Source organism: Paramormyrops kingsleyae, chromosome 18 (genome assembly GCF_048594095.1).
Source record: "Paramormyrops kingsleyae isolate MSU_618 chromosome 18, PKINGS_0.4, whole genome shotgun sequence".
In the NCBI taxonomy this organism is placed as follows: Eukaryota; Metazoa; Chordata; class Actinopteri; order Osteoglossiformes; family Mormyridae; genus Paramormyrops; species Paramormyrops kingsleyae.
In genome coordinates, this window is record NC_132814.1 from 6,578,169 (window position 1) to 6,598,098 (window position 19,930).

Sequence of the window (19,930 nt, forward strand, 5' to 3'; positions counted from 1 at the left end):
CTCCTCCTCGCACGAGGAGAAACATGCGCACACAAGTGCAGGCGGCCTTAGTGGAGATAAAAGCATATGGATGGTTTAGGTTAGCAGAGCTGAATGGACAAGGCGCATCAATTTAACATGTCTGATTATACATAAAACGTGGGAATTATTACATTTAAATGTAATAGACAGACCTCAGCAGCGCTGAAGAGGGTGAAAATGTATTACAGAATGGAGGCTATTTGGATACAATGCGTTACGTTGCTTTGTTTATCAGGCTTGTTAAACGGACAGACTGCCTACTCAGTTTCGGAAGAGGTGGACAAAGGTACCTTTGTTGGAAATATCGCCAAGGATCTAAATGTTAATGTGCAGGATCTGGAATCGCGGAGTCTTCAGATTGTAACCGGATCTACAAAGAAATACTTCGAGGTAAATTTAAGAACTGGCATCTTGTATGTTAACGAACGAATCGACAGAGAGGCCCTGTGTCCGAATTCAGTAAAATGCTCCGTGAATGTGGAGGCTATTTTAAGCAACCCTATGCAATTATATCGTGTTGAGGTGAACATCTTAGACATAAATGACAATCCACCATCTTTTATTGAGCGCAATCATGTGTTTAATATAACTGAATACGCTTTCACTGGAGAAAAAATTCCATTGCCGGTAGCCAATGATCCTGATGTGGGCAGTAACTCGGTGAAAACGTACAAGCTGAGTCCGAATGAACACTTTACTTTAGATGTACAGAGCGGGGGAGAGCATAGTGTATCTGCTGAGTTAGTACTACAAAAGGCATTAGACCGGGAGAAACAATCTGTTATTCCCCTCCTACTAACTGCATTTGATGGTGGGAAACCTCCCAGATCCGGGACCTTGCATATAACGATCAATGTGATGGACGTAAACGATAACTCGCCGATATTCAGCAAATCTCTATATAAAGTCAGCGCGTTCGAAAATATTCCAAATGGGACAAAAATAATTAAGTTGAATGCTACCGATTTAGATGAAGGTGTCAATGGAAAGATTGTGTATTCATTGATCCTGCATGGAAATGTAAACCCATTTGACTTCTTTAGTATTGATATACAAACGGGGGAAATTATTACGAAGGGAAATTTGGATTATGAGGAAAGTACGGTTTTTGAGATTCGGGCTCATGCACAAGACAAAGGAGTACCGCCCCGTAGTAGTCTTTGCAAAGTTTTAGTGGAAGTTGTTGATGTAAACGACAACACTCCAGTCATTTCTGTGACATCGCTAATGAGCCCAATTAAAGAACATGCCGAGGATGGCACCGTGGTTGCTTTGCTCACAGTTGTAGATAAAGACAGTGGGAAAAATGGTCTTATAAAATGCAAAATTCTCGACTCAAAAGCTTTTAACTTGAAATCTACTTACAAAAATTATTATTCACTAGTTGTTGCTGGACCGTTGGACAGGGAAAGTGCTTCTGAATACAACGTCACCATCATAGCTACAGATGAGGGAACCCCGCCTCTCTCCAGCACCAGCGTCATTACTGTGCACGTTTCTGATGTGAACGACAACGCGCCGCGTTTCCCAGAGCCGATAATAAATATTTATGTAAAAGAGAACAATCAGATCGGCACCGTTATATATACAGTGTCTGCGGCTGATCCGGATGAAAATGAAAACGCCCGAGTTTCTTACTCGCTCATTGAAGGCGCTTCAGCCAGTGTTCCGCTTTCTAGTGTAATAAACGTTAATTCGGCCAGTGGGGAGATATACAGCTTGCAGTCGTTTAACTACGAGGTAATGAAAGCGTTTCAGTTTCAAGTTCAGGCCTCAGACTCTGGTGAGCCTCCTCTAAGCAGCAACGTGACCGTGAAGGTTTTTATCTTGGATGAGAATGACAACAGTCCAGGGATCCTCCTGCCCTATTCGGACCAGGGCTCCGTCAGTACTGAGAGCATTCCCTACTCTGCCGAAGCGGGCTACTTCGTGGCCAAGATCAGAGCTGTAGATGCGGACTCTGGTTATAATGCGCTGCTCTCTTACCACATCGCCGAACCCAAGGGAAGCAACCTGTTTAGAATCGGAACCAGCAGCGGGGAGATACGGACTAAGAGGCGAATGAGTGACAATGACCTGAAGACTCACCCGCTGGTCATTTTGGTTTCTGATGGCGGAGACCCATCCCTGTCAGCCACTGTGTCTATTGACGTCGTGGTTGTTGAAAGTAACAGTGAAATTCAGACTCAGTTCAGGCATCTTCCGACCAAAGAGGAGAGTTTTTCGGACTTAAACCTGTATTTGCTGATCGCCATCGTGTCAGTGTCGGTGATATTTCTGCTGAGCCTCATCAGTTTGTTAGCCGTGAAATGTCACAGGACGGACACCAGTTTGAGTAGATACAGCGCTCCGGTGATCACCACACACCCCGACGGGAGCTGGTCTTACTCTAAATCCACCCAGCAGTATGACGTGTGTTTTAGCTCAGACACACTGAAGAGTGACGTAGTGGTTTTCCCGGCGCCGTTCCCACCTGCAGACGCCGAACTGATCAGTATTAATGGGGCTGATTCTTTGAAACGGACCCAGACATTGCCCAACAGTGAGAAGGTAAGACAGCTGTTTTCTGACTAGTGCCTTGTATATTTTGCATTTCGTGTTCCTTTGTTGATCATTTTATAGCCTCTGTTTTGGGTAGTAGTAAATTTCCATAACTTAATTTGAGCTGTTGTCATTTGTACAGTGAAATATTCACTTTGTATATCCTGCTCGTCTCCAGTATTAGAAGAGAGTGGTTGAGTAAGTCTGAGGTGTTGTTTCGGTAGCCGTATTGAATCTCAGCTTGATTCAGCACCACAGAAATGGACAGCGACTGCTTTCTTTTATTTTTAAAAACAAAGCATTCGGAAAAGAAAACATTATTCTAAAAATTGACAAGAGGTAGCTAGCTAGTTAGCCTGGATAAATTAGCTAGCTAATTAGCAAGCTGTGTTTCTGTCGAATCAGTAATAAGAAACATTGGCCTGCATAACATTGTTTTTCACCCAGTGATAAATTAATGAAACTGGCAATTATATTCATTCATAAAAGAATTTAATCATAAACCTGTGAAATTTCATTGTGGAAGGTAAGAGCCCATGAAAGACTGGGGAAAAAATATTCCTAAATGGAAATGAAACAACAAAATTACGAAGCAAGGCTTATTGCCAAAGAAAAGTTTGGCCCTGAAATATGTTCTAAGGCACCATTACGCAGTGAAAACCCAAACGCGGAATTCGAACTTGTCTGGTGAGAATCGACTTCGGGAAAGAACGGCATTAAATAGCGATAATGTCCTAGTCGGTTATTAAAGACACATGAAGTAGCCTATAGTGTAGATTTATGCAATTTAAGGGTTTTCAAAGTTCTGTACAGCATTGGTATTATTAAAACAATACTAAGCGCACTCTTAATCATGTACTAAGATGTCAAAATGTTTGATCTGTGCCTCCTTTTGCTTTTCTGTGGTTATCTTACATTGTCCTGTTGTCATACAAAATATGCTCAGAAATAAAACTCAACTTATGGATTTTTTTCTTTTGTGTTTGTGTTCAAATTTGGTATGGAGTTGATCCAGCAGTAATGGAATATAGTGAGGTTCTGTTACTTAGCTAAACATTTTAAATCTTGGTTAGGTCACTGACTACATTTATAACGTGATATTTAGTAAATGCACTGGAATGCATTTTAAATGTAACTTTTAATAAACATGACTGACATATTTAGTATTCTATTGAGACATATCATGCCCACTGTCACGTAAGTTTTGGTAGTAAATATAAGGTAACCTTCATACATAACGTTTAATTTAATGTAATAAATATTAATACATAAATAGAAAGTCTAACCTTTTGCCTCATTTTCTACAATGATGTGGTTTCTGGGTAATTGGCTTGCATTTATAAATATTTACAATTAAGCTTATAATATTTTGGAATGGCGCATCAGCAATACAGCCTACTATCCATTTTGTAATTATTTGGCAATAGAATAATTGTTAGCTCTTTTATTTTAAAGTTATATTTTGATTCAGTATACAATGATCAATCATCTTGCAAAAGCCTGACCAAAGTGGTTGAGAGATGTATTGACGGACAAGCAATTTGTGTTAAAACCAGTTATTCAGAGGCAACACATGGTGTCGCTGTTGACCGCGCATTTATATACTTTAATCTCGCCTGTCTGGGCCCCACCTTCAAATATCATGGAGAACAGACCGATCCCTGCTGAAAGGAGGGACTGTAGAGTAGCGTGTCAGGGAACTACTGCGGGCTTCCTCCGCAGCCGTCATTTGTTCTATCCTGAAATTAAAGTATATAGGATATCTGTATGGTATAATATGCCAGCTGAAGTCATCGGACTGGAGGAAAATAGCAATGGAGGATTTTGATCGTGTGAAAGATGTCAAGATATGGTTGCTAATATTGCTTTGTTTGTGGGATTCATCCTCTGGGCAGATTGTGTACTCCGTGTCAGAGGAGGTGAACAAGGGAACCGTGGTTGGAAATATAGCGAAGGATCTGGGTCTTAATATCAATGAACTGGAATCGAGGACGTTTCAGATTGTGTCGGGATCCAGCAGGAAATATTTTGAGGTAAATCTGAAAAGTGGCGTATTGTTTGTGAATGAGAGAATCGACCGAGAAGAGCTGTGTCCGAGTGCTCAGAAATGTACTTTATTTTTAGAAGCCATTATTCACAATCCTTTAAATCTTTACCGCGTAGAGATTAATGTCTTAGACGTAAATGATAACGCACCGTTTTTTTCACGGAACAAGATGGAGTTGAACGTAAGCGAATTTGCTAATCCAGGGGACAAATTCTCCATTCTTACGGCAGAAGATCCTGATATGGGCAGTAACTCTGTTAAAGCGTACAAGCTGAATCAGAATGAACACTTTGGCCTTGATGTACAAAGCGAAGGAGAGCAGATACAATCTGCTCAGTTAGTGCTTCAGAAAGCACTAGACCGAGAGAAACAGGCAGTGATACCTCTAGTAGTTACTGCTGTTGACGGAGGGAAACCTCCCAGGTCGGGAACCCTGCAGATCACCGTGAACGTGATGGATGTGAACGACAACACCCCAGAATTTAGCAGGCCACTGTATAAGGTTAAAATGAAAGAAAATGTTCCATCCGGGACGCCGGTCATAACACTGAAGGCGACCGATTCAGATGAGGGTCCTAATGGGCAAGTAATTTACTCTTTATTTAATCAAAAAATCGTGAAGCTTAACATTTTTGGCATTAATCCAAATACAGGTGAAATAACCGTAAAAGGAAATATTGACTACGAAGAAAATCCTAATTTTGAAATCCGTGTAGAAGCTACTGATCAAGGTTTCCATCCGCGCAGTACGCAATGTAAAGTGTTGATTGAAGTAATTGACATGAATGACAATCGCCCTGAAATAGCAATCACTCCATTAATGAAAAGTTTGAGGGAAGACGCAACTAACGGAACAGCTGTGGTGCTGATTACAGTGTCTGATAAAGATGGAGGAGAAAATGGAAGGGTGAATTGCGATGTAGTTGGCAATTTTCCTTTTAAACTGCAGACTTCTATTAAAAACTATTATTCGCTCGTCGTTGCTGGACCGCTAGACAGGGAAAGCGCTCCTCAATACAACGTCACCATCAGAGCTACAGATGAGGGAACCCCGCCTCTGTCCAGCACCAGCGTCATTACCGTGCACGTTTCTGATGTGAACGACAATGCGCCGCGTTTCGCACAGCCGATAATAAATATCTATGCAAAAGAGAACAATCAGATCGGCACCGTTATATATACCGTGTCTGCGGCTGATCCGGATGAGAACGAAAACGCCCGAGTTTCTTACTCGCTCATTGAAGGCTCTTTAGCCAGAGTTCCACTTTCTAATGTAATAAACGTTAATTCGGCCAGTGGGGAGATATACAGCTTACAGTCTTTTAACTACGAAGAAATTAAAACGTTTCAGTTTCAAGTTCGGGCCACAGACTCTGGTGAGCCTCCTCTAAGCAGCAACGTGACCGTGAAGGTTTTTATCCTGGATGAGAATGACAACAGTCCTGGGATCCTCCTGCCCTATTCGGACCAGGGCTCCGTCAGTACTGAGAGCATTCCCTATTCTGCCGAAGCGGGCTACTTCGTGGCCAAGATCAGAGCTGTAGATGCGGACTCTGGTTATAATGCGCTGCTCTCTTACCACATCGCGGAACCCAAGGGAAGCAACCTGTTTAGAATCGGAACCAGCAGCGGGGAGATACGGACTAAGAGGAGAATGAGTGACAATGACCTGAAGACTCACCCGCTGGTCATTTTGGTTTCTGATGGCGGAGACCCATCCCTGTCAGCCACTGTGTCTATTGACGTCGTGGTTGTTGAAAGTAACAGTGAAATTCAGACTCACTTCAAACAACTACCGACCAAAGAGGAGAGTTTTTCGGACTTAAACCTGTATTTGCTGATCGCCATCGTGTCAGTGTCGGTGATATTTCTGCTGAGCCTCATCAGTTTGTTAGCCTTGAAATGCCACAGGACGGACACCAGTTTGAGTAGATACAGCGCTCCGGTGATCACCACACACCCCGACGGGAGCTGGTCTTACTCTAAATCCACCCAGCAGTATGACGTGTGTTTTAGCTCAGACACACTGAAGAGTGACGTAGTGGTTTTTCCAGCGCAGTTCCCGCATACGGATGCCGAACTAATCAGTATTAATGGGACTGAAACTTTGAAACGGAACCAAACACTGCCGACCCGGGAGAAGGTAAGCCTGGAGATTATCTAAGATTGTCTTGGAAAGTATACATTCTAATCTTTCTCTTCTATAAATGTGTTTATTATTTCGATCCCAATAGTTAAAGGACAAATTTCCAAAACTCAATTCAGGGGATGCATTTTCCAGTAAATTGCTGCGGGCTTATTTTGAAAATTTAACTGAAGTTCTTTCGTTGTATTGCACGATGAAGGGGTGAGTTTTTTTCCAATCCTATAACACAGTGTGTCGGGTAGGGTAGCATCGCTACACAGACGTGGAAGTTTAACGCTGGCAACGGCGGTCAGTATGGACAAGATTCTGGTCAAAGAATCTTTAAGGCAGAATTTATTAAATGGAACTTGTGTGTCAGGAAGTACGATGGGTTATAGAAGCGAATAGTAGTAATAAACTTGGTATGTAGATGGATGTGGTCTGTGAAAAAAAAACCAATTCATTCAATCACATAGGTGGTGTGTAGTTAAAAAGTGGCTTACACGTTTTAAATATAGCAGAACTGAAGCTCAAACAGAAATCTATCTTACTTCATTAACAAACCTACAGGGTCAAATGTTTACTCAAATAACTGGTAACTAATGATCTAAACATACAGAATAGATTCGTAGCTCCATGATTTCTGTAATTACATATCCAATCAACCCTAAAGTAAACCGTTAAGAGTGACACATACATTACCGGCGATCATTACGTTAGCATATCTACATAGCGGACGCGCTACCATACAGCCCCGAAAGGGTATATGAGCGTGGCGCTGTGCAATGAAAATATAAGGCAGTTGCGGTCTTACAAACAACATAAGCAGAATCGCGAAGTAACGACAGAAATTAGAATTACAGTACTCACATTATATCTATTGACGCACAACATCAGGTAAATGAACTAGGTGCAGGCGCATTAACATTTCGCTACTGTTGTGCCAATCAACATTGACCGGGTGGGATAATTAAGTTAATAACTACATCCCCATGGCAGCCTTTCTAACAGAGTGGTTGCCGACATGTCGATCTGTCTCAGAAACAACAAAAATGGATTGTGATTTGGAAATTTACTCGTCAATTGTCAGTTTCTTGAAACATGATATCAACATCTGAATGCGTAGAAATTAATTTCGTTTATTCTGCCCGTGAATAATCTTGGAAGGGATTAATTTAATTAGTATTAGTTTATTGCTTTGTTGTAGTCTCGTCTGTTGCATCAGACAAAAGCAGAACCGTCGTTTATATAGGATTAAAAGTAGAAAAAAAAGTACTATTACTGCAATTTGTGGCAAACTGCGCTATGTTTTTAGCTAGGCTATGGATTCTCAACCCAATACACCATTAACAGTCAGGAATATCTTATTTATGCAGCTTATTCTCCGAACTTGTCAGGGTCTGTTCTCATCAGAAAAGTGTAATCAGAGGGAACCTTCTTGCCAAAATATATTTGTTCTTCAGTAGTGTTCCTTTGTGAATTGTCCGCTATGAGCCGTTTTAACTGAGACGATGCTTCAAATCTGAACGCCCAACTTTTCATTGACAATGGCCCTTAATTGAATATGTTAATCATTTTCTTTTGGTAGGAATAAAAATGGTTTTCATGGCATGTTATTGATCGTCAATGAAATTATACGTTTCAAGTTTTGGACATTAGGTTTAAATTATTTTGAAGACGGCATTTGTGTGCAATTACTGAAGACGTTTTATTAAAAGGACGGTTTCACGGAGCCAGCAGAAGAACAATGGTTTGAATTTTTTGCTTTGAAACAGGACAGCAAGGCAGAGCAAATTGTCACATTTGTAATGTAGCTACCTGGAAGTTAGAATTACTGCAGCGATGCCTGATTTGCAAATATTACTATAAATTTTTATATTTGCATCAATAGTAAAAAGACAACATAAATATAACAGTTGGCGATAATGGTTTTTTCAATAGGCAATGTGCGCTTAATAAGTATAATGTTATCCTGCAATATAAAAAACTGGTGCTCTGTATTAACAAAAAAATACATTTTATGTTTTCATTCCGATTATAAGAATTCCAATTTCTGCTATTCGTATTGAAATAAAAATTTAGAAGAGGGATGGATGAATGGATGGATGGATGGATGGATGGATAACCAGCCTGAGCTTAAACCAGTTAATCAGGGAAAACACACGGTGTCGCTGTTGACCGCGAGTTTAAAAACTAATACGTCTCCTATTTGAGCCCCACCTTCAATAGGATGCAGAACGGAATGCTCTTTGCTGGAAAGATAAGCTGTACAGTAACGTGTTAGAGAAATACTACAGGCCTCGTATGCGGCCGCCGATTTATCAATTTATCTATAGGCCTATATCTCTGTACACTGTAATATGTTGGCTGCTCTCACCTCAAAGGATCGGATGTGAAGAACATAGCGATGGAGGATTTTGTTCGTGTGAAATGTGACTGGATATGGTTGCTAACACTCCTTTGTTTATGGGATTCATCCGATGGACAGGTTGTGTACTCCGTGTCAGAGGAGGTGGAGAAGGGAACCGTGGTTGGAAATATAGCGAAGGATCTGGGTCTTAATATCAATGAACTGGAGTCGCGGATGTTTCAGATTGTGTCGGGTTCCAGCAGAAGATATTTTGAGGTAAATTTGAAAAGTGGCGCATTGTTTGTGAGTGAGAGAGTCGATGGAGAGGAACTGTGTCCTGGCGCTCAGAAATGTAGTTTATTTTTAGAAGCCATTATTCACAATCCTCTAAACCTTTATCGTGTAGAAATTAATGTCTTAGACGTAAATGACAACGCACCATATTTTCCACGGAATAAGATCGAGTTAAATATATCAGAAATTGCTAACCCAGGGGAAAAAATCACAGTTGTTATGGCAGAAGATCCCGATGTGGGCAGTAACTCGGTGAAAACATACACGATAAGCCAGAATGAGCATTTTAGTTTGGATGTACAGAGCGGAGGAGATCGCAGAGTGTCTGCTGTCTTAATGCTACTGAAAGCACTGGACCGAGAGAAACAGGCCGTAATACCGCTAGTAGTTACTGCTGTTGACGGCGGAAAGCCTCCCAGGTCGGGAACCCTGCAGATCACCGTGAACGTGATGGATGTGAACGACAACACCCCAGCGTTTAGCAAGCCGTTGTATAAGGTTAAACTAAATGAGAATGTTCAATATGGTACACCCATAATAACACTGAAAGCGACCGATCCAGATGAAGGATTAAATGGGCAAATAATTTACTCCATGGTTGAGCACCAAAATGTAAATTTTGATATTTTAAGTATCGATCCTTATACTGGTCAAATATCGGTGAAAGGGAGTATTGATTATGAAGAACATCCTGCCTTCGAAATACACGTAGAAGCTACTGATAAAGGCGTCCCACCACTGGGCACACAATGTAAAGTTATAATCGAAGTTATTGATTTGAATGACAATCACCCAGAAATATCAATTACTCCATTAATGAAAAGTTTGAGGGAAGACGCAACTAACGGATCAGCTGTGGCGCTGATTACAGTTTCGGATAAAGATGGAGGCAGAAATGGAATGGTGAATTGCGATATAGTCGGTTCTTTTCCTTTTAAACTGCAGACTTCTATTAAAAAATATTATTCACTCGTTGTCGCCGGACCGCTGGACAGGGAAAGCGCTCATCAATACAACGTCACCATCACAGCTACAGATGAGGGAACCCCGCCTCTGTCCAGCACCAGCGTCATTACCGTGCACGTTTCTGATGTGAACGACAACGCGCCGCGCTTCCCAGAGCCGTTGATAAATATCTATGTAAAAGAGAACAATCAGATCGGCACCGTTATACATACCGTGTCTGCGGCTGATCCGGATGAGAACGAAAACGCCCGAGTTTCTTACTCGCTCATTGAAGGCTCTTCAGCCAGAGTTCCACTTTCTAATGTAATAAACGTTAATTCGGTCAGTGGGGAGATATACAGCTTACAGTCTTTTAACTACGAAGAAGTGAAAACGTTTCAATTTCAAGTTCAGGCCACAGACTCTGGTGAGCCTCCTCTAAGCAGCAACGTGACCGTGAAGGTTTTTATCCTGGATGAGAATGACAACAGTCCTGGGATCCTCCTGCCCTATTCGGACCAGGGCTCCGTCAGTACTGAGAGCATTCCGTACTCTGCCGAAGCGGGCTACTTCGTGGCCAAGATCAGAGCTGTAGATGCGGACTCTGGTTATAATGCGCTGCTCTCTTACCACATCGCGGAACCCAAGGGAAGCAACCTGTTTAGAATCGGAACCAGCAGTGGGGAGATACGGACTAAGAGGAGAATGAGTGACAATGACCTGAAGACTCACCCGCTGGTCATTTTGGTTTCTGATGGCGGAGACCCATCCCTGTCAGCCACTGTGTCTATTGACGTCGTGGTTGTTGAAAGTAACAGTGAAATTCAGACTCAGTTCAGGCATCTTCCGACCAAAGAGGAGAGTTTTTCGGACTTAAACCTGTATTTGCTGATCGCCATCGTGTCAGTGTCGGTGATATTTTTGCTGAGCCTCATCAGTTTGTTAGCCGTGAAATGCCACAGGACGGACACCAGTTTGAGTAGATACAGCGCTCCGGTGATCACCACACACCCCGACGGGAGCTGGTCTTACTCTAAATCCACCCAGCAGTATGACGTGTGTTTTAGCTCAGACACACTGAAGAGTGACGTAGTGGTTTTCCCAGCGCCGTTTCCGCCTGCAGATGCCGAACTGATCAGTATTAATGGGGCTGATTCTTTGAAACGAAACCAAACACTGCCGACCCGTGAGAAGGTAAGGCCACAATGTATCTAAGATTGCCTGTAGGTAGTTTTACATATAAACCTTCCTTTTCTTTTTTCTCTTATTTTTTAAGCCAATTTACTAGCCAAGTGTTATTAATTGAAGAGCATATTTCCAAAAGTCACTAATTCCTTGGAATGATTTTTTCAGGAATCATTTCCTGGCTAAATGAATTTTGAAAAAGTCATTAATTTTATTTTTTGGGTTATTTGACGATTGAGTTATTTTGTTCCCCAATTCTTCATCATACAACGGGGAAACCTGATTTTAGGCGATTGGTGGCTTCATCTTAAAAACAACAAAAATGTACTGAGTTCTCGAAATTTGCTCTTCAGTTATTATTTTCTTGATACATGATACTGATTTGAATGTGCTTAAATTAACTTTGTTCATTCTGCACGTTTACGATCTTAGCTGGGACAAATTTAATTAACATGACTGCAATTCATGCCTGACTGCACTATTTTCATTTCTATGTATTCCCAAACCGTAATTGTTAAATACGCTGGTAATGAATATCAACAGTGAATAAAAGCTAATTTATATAGTAGAATCTCAGAACTTGTCAGGCATATGCGTATCGGGGGGTAGCAAGGGGTGAAGCCTGACCACCCAACTGGCCACCCTCATCTTATTTGCATTTTTGTAGTTAAATCAGTCTTTAATTAAAAAAAAACTCCTTTTATTGTGTATCTGTATCTCTGTGCCCCTGATTGATATACTGATAAAGAATGAGCTCACAATGTTGCTGAGCTAAACTTGTGCTCTCAGAACTGCAGTAATGCAGAAGTTCAGGAATCTTCTACTTAGTGTAAGGTTCTTAGCTTAACTGCAAGAAATTGATACCTTAAATGTATTTGTTAATTCCACCACTGCCTGAATTATAAACAACGCTGAGTTTTAGTGTTCGGGTACCTTAAATATTCACTTATTTTCTAGATGCCTTTTATTCACATGCCACCCAAATGACCTCGGATCCCACCCTGGCCACCACACTGAACATCTTCTGCCCGCACTGGTGTCAGGGTCGGTTCTCATGTGTAAAGTTCAGCCCGATGGGACCTTTATGCCAACATGCGTTGGATCTTCAGTAGTGTTCCTTTTTGCTTTAGACATGATATCTGAGATGATGCTTTAAAACGTGGTGCCTTACTTATCATTAACAGTGAGCCTTGGTGCAGTATTTCAACCAGTTTGCTTTGCTGATTGGTAAGTATGACTATGATGCTCATGGCATATTGTTGACTGTCAATGACATGTAACATTTGGTTTTTTTTTTTTAATCAAGTGCTTTTCATGCATTTTGAAAAGTAATGTTTTTTTGGAATTTCTGAACATTTGTATTAAAAAGCCGTCGCATGAAGCTAACAGAAGAATAATTATTGTTCAATATGCTTTATTTGAAACAGTAGAGCAAAGCAGAGAAAATATCTCTATTTCTTCTGTAGCATAACATCCAGCAAGTTCGAGTAACTGCAGTGCAGCCGGAGTTGTCAGTTTTTATATTCAATTTTATTATTTTCCTAAGTAGTAAAACAAAACAAAAAAACATAAACTTAACAAGTGGTAATAATTATATTTTAAATAGGGAAATGGGGTCGTAATAAGTACAGAGTTTTGTGTAAAGAAAATCAAGTATACTGCAATATCGCGAAGCAGCATGTTCTGAAGTTTGTATCAACTGAATGTCTTCATTCCGTAAATAAGAACTACTATTTCTGAGATCCGGATCAAATTAAACTATTGGAAGAGGGATGAATGGATGAATGGATGGATGGATGGATGGATGGATAACCAGCCTGAGATTTAACCAGTTAATCAGAGACAACACACGGTGTCGCTGTTGACCGCGAGTTTAAAAACTTGAACATCTCCTGTCTAGGCCCCACCTTCAATAAGATGCAGAACGGAATGCTCTGTGCTGAAACGATAAGCTGTACGGTAACGTGTTAGAGAAATACTACAGGCCTCGTATGCGGCCGCCGTTTCATCTATTCTGAAATAAAAGTAGGCCAATATCTCTGTACACTGTAATATGTTGGCTGCTCTCACCTTAAAGGATCGGATGTGAAGAACATAGCGATGGATGATTTTGTTCGTGTGAAATGTGACTGGATATGGTTGCTAACACTCCTTTGTTTATGGGATTCATCCGATGGACAGGTTGTGTACTCCGTGTCAGAGGAGGTGAGCAAGGGAACCGTGGTTGGAAATATAGCGAAGGATCTGGGTCTTAATGTCAATGAACTGGAGTCGCGGATGTTTCAGATTGTGTCGGGTTCCAGCAGAAGATATTTTGAGGTAAATTTAAAAAGTGGCGCATTGTTTGTGAATGAGAGAATCGACCGAGAAGAGCTGTGTCCGGGTGCTCTGAAATGTACTTTATTTTTAGAAGCCATTATTCACAATCCTTTAAATCTTTACCGCGTAGAAATTAATGTGTTAGACGTAAATGATAACGCACCTTTTTTTCCACGGAATAAGATCGATTTAAATATATCAGAAATTGCTAATCTAGGGGAAAAAATCGCTGTTGTTATGGCAGAAGATCACGATGTGGGCAGTAACTCGGTGAAAACGTACAGGATAAGCCAGAATGAGCATTTTCGTTTGGATGTACAGAGCGGAGGTGACCAGAGCGTGTCTGCTGTCTTAATGCTACTGAAAGCACTGGACCGAGAGAAACAGGCCGTAATATCGCTAGTAGTTACTGCTGTTGACGGCGGAAAGCCTCCCAGGTCGGGAACCCTGCAGATCACCGTGAACGTGATGGATGTGAACGACAACACCCCAGCGTTTAGCAAGCCGTTGTATAAGGTTAGACTAAATGAGAATGTTCCATACAGTACATCCGTAATTACATTGACTGCGACCGATCCGGATGATGGAGTAAATGGCCAAATACTTTACTCAATGGTTCAGCACAAAAGCGTTAACTTGGACGTTTTCAGTATCGATCCCTATACTGGTCAAATATCGGTGAAAGGGAGTATTGATTATGAAGAACATCCTGCCTTCGAAATACACGTAGAAGCTACTGATAAAGGCGTCCCACCACTGGGCACACAATGTAAAGTTATAATCGAAGTTATTGATTTGAATGACAATCACCCAGAAATATCAATTACTCCATTAATGAAAAGTTTGAAGGAAGACGCAACTAACGGATCAGCTGTGGCGCTGATTACAGTTTCGGATAAAGATGGAGGCAGAAATGGAATGGTGAATTGCGATATAGTCGGTTCTTTTCCTTTTAAACTGCAGACTTCTATTAAAAAATATTATTCACTCGTTGTCGCCGGACCGCTGGACAGGGAAAGCGCTCATCAATACAACGTCACCATCACAGCTACAGATGAGGGAACCCCGCCTCTGTCCAGCACCAGCGTCATTACCGTGCACGTTTCTGATGTGAACGACAACGCGCCGCGCTTCCCAGAGCCGTTGATAAATATCTATGTAAAAGAGAACAATCAGATCGGCACCGTTATATATACTGTGTCTGCGGCTGATCCGGATGAGAACGAAAACGCCCGAGTTTCTTACTCGCTCATTGAAGGCTCTTCAGCCAGAGTTCCACTTTCTAATGTAATAAACGTTAATTCGGTCAGTGGGGAGATATACAGCTTACAGTCTTTTAACTACGAAGAAGTGAAAACGTTTCAATTTCAAGTTCAGGCCACAGACTCTGGTGAGCCTCCTCTAAGCAGCAACGTGACCGTGAAGGTTTTTATCCTGGATGAGAATGACAACAGTCCTGGGATCCTCCTGCCCTATTCGGACCAGGGCTCCGTCAGTACTGAGAGCATTCCCTACTCTGCCGAAGCGGGCTACTTCGTGGCCAAGATCAGAGCTGTAGATGCGGACTCTGGTTATAATGCGCTGCTCTCTTACCACATCGCCGAACCCAAGGGAAGCAACCTGTTTAGAATCGGAACCAGCAGCGGGGAGATACGGACTAAGAGGCGAATGAGTGACAATGACTTGAAGACTCACCCGCTGGTCATTTTGGTTTCTGATGGCGGAGACCCATCCCTGTCAGCCACTGTGTCTATTGACGTCGTGGCTGTTGAAAGTAACAGTGAAATTCAGACTCAGTTCAGGCATCTTCCGACCAAAGAGGAGAGTTTTTCGGACTTAAACCTGTATTTACTGATCGCCATCGTGTCAGTGTCGGTGATATTTTTGCTGAGCCTCATCAGTTTGTTAGCCGTGAAATGCCACAGGACGGACACCAGTTTGAGTAGATACAGCGCTCCGGTGATCACCACACACCCCGACGGGAGCTGGTCTTACTCTAAATCCACCCAGCAGTATGACGTGTGTTTTAGCTCAGACACACTGAAGAGTGACGTAGTGGTTTTCCCGGCGCCGTTTCCGCCTGCAGATGCCGAACTGATCAGTATTAATGGGGCTGATTCTTTGAAACGAAACCAAACACTGCCGACCCGTGAGAAGGTAAGACTGCAGTGTATCTAAGATTGCCTGTAGGTAGTTTTACATACAAACCTTCCTTTTCTTTTTTCTCTAATTTTTTAAGCCAATTTACTAGCCAAGTATTATTAATTGAAGAGCATATTTCCAAAAGTCACTAATTCCTTGGAATGATTTTTTCAGGAATCATTTCCTGGCTAAATGAATTTTGAAAAAGTCATAAATTTTATTTTTTGTGTTATTTGACGATTGAGTTATTTTGTTCCCCAATTCTTCATCATACAACGGGGAAACCTGATTTTAGGCGATTGGTGGCTTCATCTTAAAAACAACAAAAATGTACTGAGTTCTCGAAATTTGCTCTTCAGTTATTATTTTCTTGATACATGATACTGATTTGAATGTGCTTAAATTAATTTTGTTCATTCTGCACGTTTACGATCTTAGCTGGGACAAATTTAATTAACATGACTGCAATTCATGCCTGACTGCATTATTTTCATTTCTATGTATTCCCAAACCGTAATGGTTAAATACGCTGGTAATGAATATCAACAGTGAATAAAAGCTAATTTATATAGTAGAATCTCAGAACTTGTCAGGCAGGGGGTAGCAAGGGGTGAAGCCTGACCACCTGACTGGCCACCCTCATCTTATTTGCATTTTTGTAGTTAAATCAGTCTTTAATTAAAAAAAAACTCCTTTTATTGTGTATCTGTATCTCTGTGCCCCTGATTGATATACTGATAAAGAATGAGCTCACAATGTTGCTGAGCTAAACTTGTGCTCTCAGAACTGCAGTAATGCAGATGTTCAGGAATCTTCTACTACGTTTTAGATGTTTTAGAACCACTTGACAGTAGCGATCATAGCATGGTTAAATTTGAGGTTAAGTTTAGTGCCCGAAGAGCAAAGTCCAAATCAAAAATATATAATGTTAGGAAGGCTAACTTCAATTGTATGAGATTAAAACTAGAAACTGTGAACTGGATGGAGTTAAATAACAAAACTGTTGAAGAGGCATGGGAATTTTTTAAAAGCACATTATTGCAAGTGCAAGAGGACTTCATACCTGTTTCCAGCAAGAATAAATCTAGGAAATTGCAACCTAGGTGGTTTAATAGGGAAATAAAGTATAAAGTAAGGAGGAAAAGGGCTTTGTTCCAGAGATGGAAAATAACTGATGATGACATAATAAAGCAAGAGTATCTAAATCTACAGGCTGAATTAAAAAATGACATTAGACGAGCTAAAAGGAATGTCGAAAGGAAGATCGCATTGGAAGCTAAGGATGATGTTAAAAGTTTCTTCCAGTATTTTAACTCTAAAAGAGCTCTAAAAGCTGAAATTACTAATCTGCAGGATAGTAAGGGTCTTATAATTGAAAACGACATTGACATAGTAAATGAGTTCAATGATAGTTTTGCACGGGTATTCACGGTCGAGGACACTAGTAACTTACCAGTTCTTATTACTAATCCAACATCGTCTATAACTAATATATATATAACTGAAGCTGATGTTTTGCAAAGCCTAGCAAAGCTCAAAATAAATAAATCACAGGGCCCTGATGGCATCTTACCTATAGTGTTAAAAGAGATGAGGGATATTATTTGCCGACCCTTAACATTACTGTTTCAAAAATCCTTATCTGAAGGTGTGGTACCTTCTGATTGGAAGCATGCCAACATAACGCCCATTTTCAAAAAAGGGGATAGAAGTAATTTGTCAAACTATAGGCCAATCAGTCTAACTTGTATAACTGGTAAAGTTATGGAGGCTATAATCAAAGAGAAAATGGTAGATTACCTGGACTCAAATAACATTTTGAGGGATAGCCAGCATGGATTTAGGAGAGGTAGATCCTGTTTAACAAATCTGTTGGAGTTTTTTGAGGAAGCTACTCAGGAAGTTGATGATAAGAAGGCCTATGATGTCATCTACTTAGATTTCCAAAAGGCTTTTGATGTTGTTCCCCACAAGAGGCTCTCACTTAAACTCAAAGCGACAGGTATTTTAGGAACTGTAGCGACCTGGATTGATAACTGGTTAACGGATAGGAAGCAGCGAGTAGTTATAAGAGGCTCAATGTCACAGTGGGCCTGCGTTCATATTGGGGTACCGCAGGGTTCAATTTTAGGACCACTTTTGTTCCTAATTTACATAAATGATATAGACACCAATATATACAGTAAACTGGTGAAATTTGCAGATGACACCAAGGTGGGTGGTGTAGCAGATACTGAACTAGCGGCTCAGCACCTACAGCGGGATCTTAATTTAATTAGTGACTGGGCTGACACCTGGCAGATGAAATTTAACATAGACAAATGTAAGGTACTCCATGTAGGGAGCAGAAATATAAAGTACCGGTATTTTATGGGACCTACTGAAATAAAGGTAGCTGACTATGAGAAAGACCTTGGTGTGTATGTTGATGCTTCCATGTCTCATTCTCGCCAGTGCGGGGAAGCAATAAAAAAGGCCAATAGGATGTTGGGGTATATCTCCAGGTGTGTGGAGTTTAAGTCAAGGGAGGTAATGCTAAGATTATACAATTCCTTGGTGAGACCTCACCTAGAATATTGTGTACAGGTTTGGTCACCATATCTTAAAAAGGACATAGCGGCCTTAGAAAAGGTGCAGCGTAGGGCCACAAGAATGATTCCTGGTCTTAGAGGAATGTCATACGAGGAAAGGTTATTTGAGCTAAATCTGTTCAGCCTCAAGCAAAGGAGACTGAGGGGGGACATGATCCAGGTCTATAAGATTCTAACAGGTTTGGATGCTGTTCAACCGAATAGTTACTTCAGCATTAGTTCAAATACAAGAACTCGTGGCCATAGGTGGAAATTAGCGGGAGAACATTTCAAACTGGATTTAAGGAAGCACTTCTTTACACAGCGTGTAGTCAGAGTATGGAATAGTCTTCCTGATAACATAGTGCAAGCTGAATCCTTGGGTTCCTTTAAGTCAGAGCTAGATAAGATTTTAACAACTCTGAGCTATTAGTTAAGTTCTCCCCAAGCGAGCTCGATGGGCCGAATGGCCTCCTCTCGTTTGTATAGTTCTTATGTTCTTACGTTCTTATGTACTTAGTGTAAGGTTCTTAGCTTAACTGCAAGAAATTGATACCTTAAATGTATTTGTTAATTCCACCACTGCCTGAATTATAAACAACGCTGAGTTTTAGTGTTCGGGTACCTTAAATATTCACTTATTTTCTAGATGCCTTTTATTCACATGCCGCCCAAATGACCTCGGATCCCACCCTGGCCACCACACTGAACATCTTCTGCCCGCACTGGTGTCAGGGTCGGTTCTCATGTGTAAAGTTCAGCCTGATGGGACCTTTATGCCAACATGCGTTGGATCTTCAGTAGAGTTCCTTTTTGCTTTAGACATGATATCTGAGATGATGCTTTAAAACGTGGTGCCTTACTTATCATTAACAGTGAGCCTTGGTGCAGTATTTCAACCAGTTTGCTTTGCTGATTGGTAAGTGTGACTTTGGTTCTCATGGCATATTGTTGACTGTCAATGACATGTTACACTTGTTTTTTTTTTCGTCAAATTCTTTTCATGCATTTTGAAAAGTAATTTTTTTTTGGAATTTCTGAACATTTGTATTAAAAAGCCGTCTCATGAAGCTAACAGAAGAATAATTATTGTTCAATATGCTTTATTTGAAACAGTATAGAGCAAAGCAGAGAAAATATCTCTATTTCTTCTGTAGCATAACATCCAGCAAGTTGGAGTAACTGCAGTGCAGCCTGAGTTGTCAGTTATTATATTTAATTTTATTATTTTCCTAAGTAGTAAAACAAAACAAAAAACATAAACTTAATAAGTGATAATAATTATATTTTAAATAGGGAAATGGAGTCATAATAAGTACAGAGTTTTGTGTAAAGAAAATCAAGTATACTGCAATATCGCGAAGCAGCATGTTCTGAAGTTTTTATCAACT

General features: G+C 40.9%; 2 protein-coding genes across 7 annotated transcripts in view; both read left to right on the plus strand.

Moving 5' to 3' along the window:
• LOC111833350 (protocadherin alpha-C2-like) overlaps nucleotides 1-19,930 on the plus strand; it is a 110,006-nt gene that overhangs the window by 57,172 nt on the left and 32,904 nt on the right. Inside the window, exon 1 of one of the 6 annotated variants that reach the window (XM_072701988.1) lies at nucleotides 420-2,571. The exons of 3 other annotated variants lie outside the window; for them this stretch is intronic. In XM_072701988.1, the coding sequence (XP_072558089.1) occupies nucleotides 523-2,571 (2,049 nt within the window). In that variant the 5' untranslated portion in view covers nucleotides 420-522. Of the gene's footprint in view, nucleotides 1-419; nucleotides 2,572-4,211; nucleotides 6,753-13,386; nucleotides 15,985-19,930 lie in introns of those variants that run through there. 2 more of the 6 variants (XM_072701983.1, XM_072701981.1) reach the window with 2 other exon arrangements.
• LOC111834676 (protocadherin alpha-3-like) lies at nucleotides 8,994-11,605 on the plus strand. Its single transcript, XM_023794240.2, has one exon. The coding sequence runs from the start codon at nucleotides 9,142-9,144 to the stop codon at nucleotides 11,536-11,538; it is 2,397 nt and encodes a 798-aa protein (XP_023650008.2). The 5' UTR covers nucleotides 8,994-9,141; the 3' UTR covers nucleotides 11,539-11,605.

Excerpts from the sequence above, each read along its gene's own strand:
- LOC111834676 (XM_023794240.2), top strand. The coding sequence starts at position 9,142 with ATGGAGGATTTTGTTCGTGTGAAATGTGACTGGATATGGTTGCTAACA.